The sequence below is a fragment of the Dermochelys coriacea genome, chromosome 2 (genome assembly GCF_009764565.3).
Source record: "Dermochelys coriacea isolate rDerCor1 chromosome 2, rDerCor1.pri.v4, whole genome shotgun sequence".
NCBI lineage: Eukaryota > Metazoa > Chordata > Testudines > Dermochelyidae > Dermochelys > Dermochelys coriacea.
The window spans coordinates 243,336,295-243,349,383 of NC_050069.1; the positions used below are offsets into that span (position 1 = coordinate 243,336,295).

Below are 13,089 nucleotides of genomic sequence, written 5' to 3' on the forward strand. Positions count from 1 at the left end.
GGAGCTAGGATAGTGGTTTATTATTTTTTAAATTTGTGCTTCAATGTGTAAAATTATTAACAAATCAAACTTTCATATGATATTTTATTGTGGCAGAAAATGCATGTAAGAATATTATTTTATTTTTGTCAGGAGGACTAAAGAAACAAGTCAAAATTACAGTTTTCAAACCAAGGACATGGGAAAATTTGGGAAGTATTTGTTATCAACTTTCTTTTAATTTAATAACTTGAGGGAGTAAGACCTAAAGAACTAACTTGACCTTTAATTACTGGGAATGTAGATGTACCACATATAAGAAAAAATATTCAAAAATTAATCAAAATAAGTTGGTGAAAGGAATACAGAGGAGGTTAGTGTGTGCAGGTGTTAACAAATATGGGCCCTATCCTGTAAACACTTATTCAGAAGAGTAGCTCTAATTACTTCAATAAGATTACTCACGTAGGTGGGGATTACTCATCTGAGTGTAGTTGCCAACATTACAACCTATCTCCAGAAATAAATCTTCAGATAAATAGAAGCTCTGGGGTTCACCAGGCAGTGTATTTAAAGAGCCCCTCAACTGGGAACACTTTAAAACTAATACAGATTTCAGGCTTCTTTCCCCAATAGCCAAGACAAAGAACAGAAATCCACCAAAACTCTCCTTTTCCACCCCACTACTGTATTGTGACATCACAATCTTACATGGTGATGTTTCTTCATGGCAATGCAACATTGCTATAGCACACAGAATACAGAGAGGGAAGAATCCAAAAGGTTCAGTCTAGGTTTGCTTCCAAAGCATCCTAAAAGTTCAAAGCTCATTCAAATCTATAAGGGTCTCCTGTCAGGGACTTGGATACCACCCCACCCCGACACACACACACACGCGCACGCGATTCTGGGACTCTCTGCCTATAATTGTTTCTTGGGTACAAGAAAGAGCCTGGCATCTACCAATGTGATATATGCCATCATGTGCCAGCAATGCCCCTCTGCCATGTACATTGGTCAAACTGGACAGTCTCTACGTAAAAGAGTAAATGGACACAAATCAGACGTCAAGAATGATAACATTCAAAAACCAGTTGGAGAACACTTCAATCTCTCTGGTCACTCGATTACAGACCTAAGAGTGGCTATTCTTCAACCAAAAAAATTTCAAAAACAGACTCCAACGAGAGACTGCTGAATTGGAATTAATTTGCAAACTGGATACAATTAACTTAGGCTTGAATAGAGACTGGGAGTGGATGGGTCATTACACAAAGTAAAACTATTTCCCCATGTTATTTCCCCCACCCCCCACTGTTCCTCAGACTTTCTTGTCAACTGCTGGAAATGGCCCACCTTGATTATCACCACAAAAGGTTTTCTCCCCCCCTCCCCCCCCCCCGCTGGTAATAGCTCATCTTACGTGATCACTCTCCTTACAGTGTGTATGATAAAACCCATTGTTTCATGTTCTCTGTGTGTGTATACAAGTCTCCCCACTGTATTTTCCACTGAATGCATCCGATGAAGTGAGCTGTAGCTCATGAAAGCTTATGCTCAAATAAATTTGTTAGTCTCTAAGGTGCCACAAGTACTCCTTTTCTAAAAGCAGCTGTAAACCTGCTTTTCCCCCCACAGTCCTTGTGGAACATCTCATTCTTTTCCCCTTTCCCTCTTCCCAAGAAACCTACCACCCTTTACTTTCTACTGCCCGAGGGCTGTCTTCCCACATCCTGGCCCCCTGTAGTCTTGTTGGGACAGTGGCAATCCCACTGCCTTCTCCTCTCTTCCATTCACCTTGGGAGACTTACTGCTGTCTTGGCATTCCAAATCCTGCCTATCCAGGAGGACACAAACCCTACCCTGGAGTCCTCTTCCCTACGTCCATGAGAAGAAATAAACCTTTCCACCTGATATATGATGTTCCCTGCTGCCCTGGAAGTAGTCTTTCCTCCCAACTCTATGGAGTCTCTGCCCATCAGACATTTCACCTCTTACCCACTCATATACTTAGAAGTATAATCTAAGTAGCTAACACCACTGTTTAGGATCAGTGGATGGGAGCTGTCTTCTCCTTGCTTTCCTCGCAACTCTACAGCAGAAGCACAGACACTGTAGGGAGCAGAGCAGCAAGTTGCACCACAGAAATAGTAAGGAAGTATGTCACAGCAGCTGTAAGACAGCCAGAAGATGGAACTGCAGTGAAAACACTATCCAATGCCAGTTGTCCATACAGGATAGATGGGTGTTACCTCTAATCCCTTACACAAAGCAGAAAACTAAAAGCATTCTGACTACTTTTCTTGAATTGTACTTGCCGTACATATGCAAAGAAACAGTTTGGAACAAGACAGTTCCATCTCCAGTCATTATCTGAATGGATAGAGAAGAAACCTTAATATTAAAAAGTGGCAGGTTCCTGTTGGCCACAGTCTAAGTATGTATGAAAATCTCTTAGGCAAGAAGTTTTACATGTTGCAAGAGCTCAGTATCAGTCCTCCAGAGCTATCTGATACAAGGACATCAAATCTGCATATTTTATATTGACACAAATGAAATAAATGTTTGTAGTGACAATTTTATAAAATTGGTAATGGACAGGAGATTCAGAAAAATACTTATCAGAAAGTCTTAAGAGCCATAACTGGGATTCTCTGCAAAACGTGGACTAACATTTTTGGACTGGCAATAAGAGATTTATTTATTTATGAATAAACTAAAATAAAAATCTATTTACATAAGAACGGCCATACTGAGTCAGACCAAAGGTCCATCTAGCCCAGGTCCATCTAGCCCAGTATCCTGTCTTCCGACAGTGGCCAATGCCAGGTGCCCCAGAGAGAATGAACAAAACAGCTTTAATGTAACTGCACTCAGAATGAGGTTAATGCACAAAATGTTTACATGAGCAGTTGACTGTATTGTTTACTTTCAATTGTTTGCAACATCTTACCTACCAGAAACTAATACTCCGAGTGATCTGCTTCCCTCAAAAGATTAATGCAGATGGTATGTAAGAAAAAGCATTTTAAAAGATATATTATCAATATCTGCTGTACTAACTTACACTAATTCTCTCCCATCTTCTTGATTTAATGCTCTCTTGTGTCCAGCTTCCCATCACTACATTAGATCAACTGAATTCCTTTCCACCTTGGTCACCATGTTTATTTCCAGGGATGCCATGCTTCAGTGCACTTCAAATATGTTCATGAAAATCAAGAGTAAGTACATGCTGAACATCTAATGATGCACGGAGGCTGAAGTGGAAGCTTGGTTGCTCTTTAAATCCCTCCAAATGCTAGCTTGAGACCCTCAGGGAGGCTCCTGTTCATTCTATATATGTCCCTCTTTTCAATATCCATGTTTCTTGAGTAATGAAGTATAATCTCATTATCATTTCAGATAAATTAATGGAAAATGTTAGCATTTTGCACAGATAATTCTCTGACCCATTTTGTTCTTTTTATTAAAACATCAAAAAACAAATTTTTCAAAATGGCTTTTAATGTTGTGTTCACAATCAAGCACAGGTGCAAGTGACAAAAATTAGACATTTAACTATCAGATTTGACTTGCAGATCAAGTAGACATCTACATGCTATAATTTGCACACACAGTCAATTGCAGAAACAGACTGAGGCTCCTTTAAAAATCTGGCTCTAGACATTTATACTCACTGCATGATACTTCACTGTAGATCCTTTTTATAGGCAGGATTTTTATTTTTAAATAGATGGAAGAATACCACAAGAGAAAGGAGCGTTTTTTTGCAAAAAACATATGTCTTTGTCAGAGGACATAGCCCCAACTCTGCTGCATTTCTGCTGTTTTATATAAGATTTAATCTAGTAACGTAGAATTTGAAATCTGGTGCTGTGATTAACCAAACCACATATTTGAGAAAGAAAAAACATCTAAAATACATGTTCTATCCTTTTCAATATGTGCAGTATAATCACAATAGTAACCAAAAATGTAACTTCTTATCTGGGTAATTAATTTCTATTAGAAATTTAAAGTTAGACAACATGAACGTCTTCTCAACTGTCTGAGTTAGGGGAGAGAAAAGATAACAGACGACTGTACAAAACAAAAAATAACTTGAATCTTTTTGGTTTAAAAAAATAACTTGCGTACAGAAACAAGATTCATGGTGGTTTCTTTAGTTACCAGTATAGCTCACGTAGAGATAGTGAATTCTAAATGAAAGTATGAAGGAGAAAAAAAAAATACTGTGAACCTGACTGTTTCTGCTTTAATTAAGTTATTCAGTGAATCCAACATTTGCAATTTTTTCTTTGTATTACTCGAGTAGTAGTTCTGAAATTGAACACCAGAAATGTTCATTTGCTACAATAGAAAGGTAAAACTAAACAGCTGGTTGGTATGCTTATAGTGCTCTGTGTTATCATACAGAGATTCCGGAGCAACATCAGGATATAAGAGAGACTGGTGAAAATCAGGCACATTGTAGAGGTTGCCCATTCAGAATCAAAGAAAATTGTTCGATAGCATTTAGGCCCTGCTTTACAGAAGTGCTGAGCACTCAAAGCTCCAAAGAAAATTATGGCAAACATCAAGCCATTAGTGAATGTAAGTGACAATATCCTTAAGAACACAGCACATCCTACCATGAAAAGGGTTATTCTGGTGGCATTTCATGTCCACTGGATGAAGAGGATATAAAGGTTGAAACTAAGGGAAAGTTATAAAATTGTGTCTTTGGAACGAAGACATACCGCTCATATATCAGACACAATCTTACACACAGATAAACAAAAACGTACCTTTCTGTCATGACTACTGGGCATCCCAGGGGTGTTCTGCTTGAGGAAGCCTGCTGTTGTGGACCATCTTGTGGGGTTTTTTCGGGAAGGTTCTTCTGAAGAAAAATTAGTATCGCTTACAGAGGTCGAAAGGCCAATCAATGCGGGGTCACTGCTACGCCGTACATGAAGAGGCATATCTGAAGTAATAAAACAAACAACAAGTAAACTGAACATTCTTCCACACACAAAAAAATATATTTTAAAACTCAGGTAATTGGTTGTGACCAAAAGAAGTTTGCAAAGACTGGCTAGTTTCTGACTTCAGGCAACTGCCTAGCAGACCTGGGTCTATTTCTTGAAAACCACTACCAATTACTCCCTGCTTAGCAGTCTCTGAAGAGAAGACAAGGACTGAGTGGGTCCAAAGAGTGAAATATTTGAAGCTACTTTTTGGTTTTATAAGCACGATCACAATATCTTAAGTGCCTTTTACTTTGGAAGGGTTATTTTTTATTCAATTGACCAACCTGAGGCCTCAAAGAAACTACCTGCATCTATTTAAAAAATGTAATAGAAACCAACTATCCAGGAGACTAAGCCAATTAGCCAGAAGCCACTAAAAAATGTGGGAAGGGCTGCCTTGTCTGAGAGAAAAGCCCTGTTGAGAAGCCAGTCCCCTCCTCTTATCTGCTAGGGAAAGGGGTGGGGGTTGGGGTTTCTACAAGGTGCTGACTCTTGGGAGCACCACCTTTCAAATCAGTCACCAGCTAATAAATACCCAATATGTTTGAAGCCCCGCAGCCCTCCCTCTCTCCACTGAAAAAGAGCACATGCACGCACACACACACACCTCTCTCCTCTCCTCTCCTCTCCTCTCCCTTCAAAGTCTCTTGGGTTAAGTGTCTTCGTTACCCTATCCCACGCCCAACCTCCTGGCTGCTGCAACAGGAATATGTCTGTTACCGTACCCTATTCCCCAGCCTTCCAGCTGCAGCGGTTGGCAGGCGGGATGAGAGAGCTATTTCATTAGCAATAATTGAATGCAGCAGGTAGGAAGAACTGTAGGAAAGAAATCTTTATTATATATGCTAGGCAATCGGCTTGCATTCCTGAGCCCCTGGTGATCTCTCATACTAGGTCCCTCCTGAAAAAGGATTTAATTTTTTCCAGGTCCACTTATTATACTACAAGGAGTCTTCAATATATGCTCTGGTGACCCTATCTACCAACCCTCCTTTTTTCCCTCCTCCCCAAACAGCCCCCATTGCCTGCCTCTGGTGCCATTCAATGCTTTCCCATTCAACAATGGAGTGAGACTGACATGATTTTTTTTTCAGAGTAGCAGCTCAAATAAATGTGTTAGTCTCTAAGGTGCCACAAGTACTCCTTTTCTTTTTGCGAATACAGACTAACACGGCTGCTACTCTGAAACATGTTACTTGTTTTAACGGATTTCTGAATATTAAATATGCATATAGTCCTTCAGCACACCATCTCAAATACAGTGTGTTTTTGTTTTCAACTTGCGATGGCTTTAAAAACTTTACTTCCAGTGGCTTACCAATGACTTAAGCATCAGATTTCCTCTAGATGGTAAGCATAATAAAAAACACTGTGGAATCCCAAGAGATCAGTATAACAAAGATGACACAGCTGTAGTCACAGGCAACACCACCACAAAGCGTAATGAAGTGACCACATTAACAGAGGTATCTGAGCTCTTGTCTTAGCCCTCAACATCATCTCTCATTTATTAGATTAGTCTGGTCAGGCAAGTGGTTCTGTGGTAAGAGTTGTGCCACTTAAGAAAAATGCCAATCTATATTTCAGTTCCAAACAGCAGTCACCAGAATATATTTCTCCAGTTTGCTAACCAGCAGTACTTAACCCTACTACATGCACCAATAACTTACAGCCATGTAACCACTTTGTTCACTTGCTATAAGAAATATTTGAGATTAGAAATCCAATAGATAATTGCTGGCATGCTGTCCCTCTTTTTTCATTTTCTCCCTACAAATTACTTGATAAGATGATTTTCAATGAACTGTTATAAGCAGAGTAAATTAAGCTGAATTTTAAGCATGGAAAGAACATGAAATTCTACTCAAGACTACTTTTCTGAAAGAGATGGCAATTAACACTTTATTGCCTCTCTGCAGCAAAACATAATTACTTACATCTTGCTAAATAGTGGTGGCTTTTCAAAAAAGAAAGTTGTTCCACAAGCAAGGAATCCCAAATATTAATGTGCATCAGAAAAAAATTAATGTATCAAGGACAGTATACGACACACATAATACAAGTGACAAGCTTGCTGAAGGAGGCATTTTCAGTCATTTCTTAGACACTTTCCTAAAGGGCTGGAGAGAGGGGAGGAGAGAGGAAAGCGTCTTGTATACACATTGCTAATGAGACGATATTACTTGCTAAGTAACTATCGCTGACATGTACACAGCCAGCATGAGGTCTTTCCCAGATTGATTCCATGTTTAAACATAAAAAAGTGATAGGTGTTAATATCCAGACTCTACCAAACAATGAATTATGAAGTATAATTACTTAAGCACATATTACAGATATTTCCAGGTTACACATATGTAAGTTTTAACATTACACTTTTTGCATTCTTGGAACATGGGTGACAAGCAGTGTAGCTCTATCGCACACCCCTTGCTAAAGCACAACTTTTCACCACAGCTATTCCAACAGATTAATCTCCACCACCCCATAATTACTGCAAGTTATAAGTATCATCTCTGTCTACACTTATCTATATCAATATCTAGCTGATATTGCCATTTCAAAAACTCCTCCTACCCAATTGTGATGGTCAAAAAAGAATATATTGAATTGATTTTCTATTAAAGTATTGTTGGTTATAATTTTCTGGTTTACCTATTTTATAGATTTCAAAAGGATATACTCTGAAATATTAAAAGGAAAAAAATTTTAAAAAATGAGCTTCAATAATTAAACCACCAGATGAAGTGCACATGGGACCAATGCAATGTCACTGATTCCAGGATGAAAGCTGATAACGTTTGATATCTGTGGTTTATTTGAAGATTGAATAAAACAGCAATGAACTCTAATCACAAGGCTTCAAATTCTCTGTGGCACTAATGCACTGTAAATATTGATTTGCGTCTGTAGCTAAGGTGCCTTTTAAATAACCACTAGAAACGGTAAGTCTACTAATGAATTACAGAAAGTTTTAAAAAGAAAAGGAAAGGAAAGTTAAAAGTCAAAGAACTGGGGGGGGGGGATCAAATATAAAAAAAATCATGGAAAGGTGCCCCTGAATCAGTGCTTCTGTCACATTTAAGGAGCTTATGTACTTAGACTACATTTTCAATGCCATCACTTTATGGTTAAGTTAGAAAACTATTATCTGGTAAGCTGGAGCCACCCTGAGGGAGAGAAGGCCTCAATTCAGAGGCTGGGAATTATTGCTGACTGGAAAGTCGCTTTAAAAAAAAAAAAAGCTATAAATTAAAAACCTTCTCCCTATATATTCTACTCTTTCAATATTAGGGACACAGAAGTACAACCCCTCCTTCCTTCCAGCAATTCCATTTTTATTATAAAAAGATTTCCAACTTTCCTGTTTCTGAGCTATAAGGAGCATGTTATTGAACTCCTTATAGCTGAGGTGCTAATATATGTTTAAGGATCTGGCAGATTTTGTCTGTGAGCCCAGAATACCTAGTCCTGGGAGAATTATGTCAGTGCAAAAGGAGGATCTTCTGGTGCTGCAGAGCTGATGAACAGAGTTCCATACCACTTCATCCCTGCTGACAGCATAGATGGGACAGCTGGGGGGTGCGGGAAGGCATAGAAGCTAGGAGACCTCTGTCTTGTGAGGTTTCGGTCCGATGTTTCAGCCCTACAGAGTCATTCACAGTTGACAGGTTTCAGAGTAGCAGCCGTGTTAGTCTGTATTCGCAAAAAGAAAAGGAGTACTTGTGGCACCTTAGAGACTAACAAATTTATTAGAGCATAAGCTTTCGTGAGCTACAGCTCACTTCATCGGATGCATTTGGTGGAAAAAACAGAGGAGAGATTTATATACACACACACAGAGAACATGAAACAATGGGTTTATCATACACACTGTAAGGAGAGTGATCACTTAAGATAAGCCATCACCAACAGCAGGGGGGGGAAAGGAGGAAAACCTTTCATGGTGACAAGCAGGTAGGCTAATTCCAGCAGTTAACAAGAATATCAGAGGAACAGTGGGGGGTGGGGTGGGAGGGAGAAATACCATGGGGAAATAGTTTTACTTTGTGTAATGACTCATCCATTCCCAGTCTCTATTCAAGCCTAAGTTAATTGTATCCAGTTTGCAAATTAATTCCAATTCAGCAGTCTCTCGTTGGAGTCTGTTTTTGAAGCTTTTTTGTTGAAGTATAGCCACTCTTAGGTCTGTGATCGAGTGACCAGAGAGATTGAAGTGTTCTCCAACTGGTTTTTGAATGTTATAATTCTTGACGTCTGATTTGTGTCCATTCATTCTTTTACGTAGAGACTGTCCAGTTTGGCCAATGTACATGGCATAAAGCAGCAATTTAAGAACAGTTAGGAAAGACTGTAATGGTAAAAAATATTTTCTAGGAATATCTACCATTTTACTATGCACAGTGCTCAACCTTCATCTCCCCTACCCTCCAATAAACCTGATTTTGTACATATTCCCTGGTTAGAGCTATAGAAAACTGTTTGCCTCTGCTAATTCACCCTTGAGCAGAAAGAAATTAACACCCATTCTACACAAGCAATTCCCATAGAGCAGTAACCAAACAAGTTTATACTTCGAACATGCGTGCGTACCCTAGGGTTACATATGTTAACTCTGTCTATTACCCAGCAACTATATGAGTAATTAATGTCCCTGTGCTATATAAATCCTTCATTTAGCTGGTGCAGGAATTTCTCTCTCCCCTTCAGAAATCCAATGCAAGTGCTGATTATTTATTTCTTAACAAAATTTTCTGAAGTATAAGCTACCAAAAATCCAAATAATGATATTGCTATGAATTTACATTTTCTGAGCCTACATGCACCGTTCTACTCCCTGAAACTTTAAACATAACTCTGAAAACCAAGCAAATCAAATTCTACCCAATAGCTGTTTCCTAGGTAACCAGCACAGCCACAGACAGTGCAGAGGAACAAAATACGTGCAGCAGTTCTACTGGGGTTTAAAGCAAAATATGTCTGAACTGTTAAAAGCGTCACAGAGGGACCAACACTGAAAATTCCATAGTGTAAACAGTATATGGTAAATAATATGGCAGCAATGGCTATTTTTATAGCTATTTTTATCTTCACTTGTTCAGTTGTGAGAAGATGGACTACATAAATAGGGTCCTTGTCTCCTTCAGTTGTAGTTGAACCAATGAGGATAGAAGTAGCTCACTGCCAACCATTAAATAAATTATTCATCTCTAAAGTGCATGTGTGTGAACTGAGGACTGATGAAAGTGTCCAACTGACATTCCTGTAGAATGAAATCCTCTCTCCACAGACCTGGTAACATGCAAGCTCCTCCTCCCCTGCCGCACCAATCTGCCTCAAACTTCAACAGGAGGGAACATGTCCAGGGACCCCAGGTTAATTCAGTCTTCACATTCATTCTGGCCTCTCTTCTGAAACCACCACCAATGATGTCCCTTTACTACCATTCGTGATGGTGGAAGTTTTTTTTCTAATGTTAACAGCAGCAAGCCCTTCCACTGCCTACCAAGTCACTTTACCCAGTATACAGAACAGCCATTAGAGGGCAACAACTTCTGGTCTTTATTGACTTGCACTGAATTTGAATCTGTGACCTACAAGCGCATTATAAATAATCTACATATTGACAATAGACCACATAGTTTAGAAGCGTTTGGAAACTGAGCATACAGCTTATGACAACTATGTAATGAAACTTGATGTTAGTCATTTAAAAGATTTTTTTCTCCTGGTAACAGACCTACACTTCTCTCTGCGCAAAACTATGTGTATGTGTTTGTGGAAGGAGGCTGGGTGAGGCAGTTCTGCTTTTCCGTTTGAATTTTCTCCATTACAAAACTTTGACAGCTAACCTTTAGAACAAGATATATTGGCAAGGTACTGCTGAATGGATATTAAAAATGTCCAACTTTTACCCCATTTCTGTAAATGTAATGGCATTTGCTCTTATTTCCATGGCAGAAATATCTACTAGAATTATTAGAAACAAGTTGCCTACATTTATGAAGCACAGTCTCATTTCATGTGTCACCAATAAATGCGAGCTAGGGTTTCGCAGCCTCATATCTGCCACTGACGACCAGGACATGTGGAGTTAGAAGAGGCAAAATGGCATTAGAAAAAACAAAGATGTCATGCCAAACACTGACACATCCAGTTAAACATCATTTTTAGCAGAAGGTACTTACATACATATGCACTCCAAAAGGAAGAGAGCATTTTAAAAAAAAAAGTGAGCAGAACTAGAGGTGAGGCCATACATTTCAATTACTGAAGTACAAATAGCAAACTGAGTCTCCAAATGCAGACAATGTATTTGCATGTTTAAGCAATTAGGACGAAATACTGCCACCCCTCATCACCTCAGGAAGCCTGAAATGCAATAAAACTGCTGTGCTCCACAGGAGGGAAAGACAGGTTGTGAGGCACTATGCAGAGGAACTCAGCATTTCCTATCCGAGCCTTTCTTGGGAAGCAGGTCAGATAGTGGTTTTAGAGGCAGAGAGTGGCCAATAGGTCAGTCTATGCCGTTTCACTAGCATCAAAACCACCTCTCATGATCATGTGGGTAGGGAGCTGGAAACTCCACCCACTACTGCAGCCTCTTGACTTCTTTCCAACAACCCCTTAAGGTTACAAGTTAAATTCCACAAAAACTCATGGGATCCCCAAGAACCATGTCTAGAAATCTCATTATTTTAAAAATGGTTTATAGCATGTGACCAGTTCTAAGCTGGAGATGAAGATCCTGTTTGTTTCTTGAGGTGCTAGAATTTGTCAGGGCTCAATAAGTGTTCTCCAGGCCTTCTCCAATGCCCCCAACCCCCTGTGTTATGCTTCAGTGCATTCTCACTGTTAAATATTTGCTTGGGGGAAGAAAAGAAGGATACCCCCATGTCCATTTTGTAATGTCACTCAAAAGAAGACACCACATTCTTTAAAGAGTATTGGGAGAATGTGTTTCAGAAGCCTGCCCCAGTTTCTTGACAAATTTTAAGGGAGAAAAATGGCCTTTGCATATTTTTTGCTCCTCTTCTATTCAGAGGTTCCAAGAGCACGTTTTAAAACTGTGTAAAGAGAGGAAACTAAAGTGACTCAAAGTGCAGGGGCGTAACACCCAGGGACAATCAGAGTTTTTGCATTTCGATATTTGTAACATAGAATAACATAGTTAGTAACATAGAATATCAGGGTTGGAAGGGACCTCAGGAGGTCATCTAGTCCAACCCCCTGCTCAAAGTAGGACCAATCCCCAATTTTTGCCCCAGATCCGTAAATAGCCTTCTCAAGGATTGAACTCACAACCCTGGGTTTAGCAGGCCAATGCTCAAACCACTGAGTAAGCCAACAGCAGCCTCTATCCATCCAACCAGTCCATAGCTGGAACCAGAGGAGGGACTTAGGAACACAGTAATTGCCATATTGGATGAGATCCTAGTTCGGAATCCTGTTTCAGAATGTCTAGTACCAGGTGCTCCAGAGAATGGTATAAGAACCCCACAGCAGGCAGCCATGGAATACTCTGAGATACACCAGCAACATCCCTCCCAAAGTCTCTGCTACGGCCCAGCTTGGTAGCCTACAATACTGCGTATGGATCTTTTTATTATTTACTTAATGCTGCTACTACTACTACAAAAATAAAAGAATCATCCTGTGACAGCAATTTTCCTAACATCTCCACAGTATCTAATCTATGGGCTTTGTGAAACGATGCTGAAATATTTTGATTGCTGAAATGAAGAATGAAGCCTTACGTAGCCACTGAAGAGGCAGAACTGCATGAGAAGACAGACATCTCCTGTGCTGGAGGAGTTATTACTTTAACTCACCTGGGAATGCAGTGGGTTTACGAGCACACCATCATTCTTATCTTACATCAGAATGTAGAAAGCTATCTGCTGTTATGGCCTTCCACGCATATTGATTTTTCAATCTATGTATCCATATGAGGTTTGTATATTATATGTGGACATTCCCAGAGCAAACATGGGTGAATCTGGGGGATGATTTAAGGATGACTGTGTGGGTGAGAGAAAATATACAGAGAGCTGTTGCAGCAGAATGCCTATTGCTCCACACTGATCATCAAGAC

The 13,089-nt window shown here is 39.5% G+C and overlaps 1 protein-coding gene across 13 annotated transcripts in view; it reads right to left on the reverse strand.

Annotated features, from left to right (window-relative positions):
- The window catches only part of PARD3 (par-3 family cell polarity regulator), a 657,871-nt gene that overhangs the window by 386,550 nt on the left and 258,232 nt on the right, over positions 1-13,089 (reverse strand). For all 13 annotated transcript variants that reach the window (XM_038392147.2, XM_038392144.2, XM_043509558.1 and 10 more), the window contains exon 4: positions 4,770-4,948. In XM_038392147.2, the coding sequence (XP_038248075.1) occupies positions 4,770-4,948 (179 nt within the window). The remainder of the gene's footprint in view (positions 1-4,769; positions 4,949-13,089) is intronic.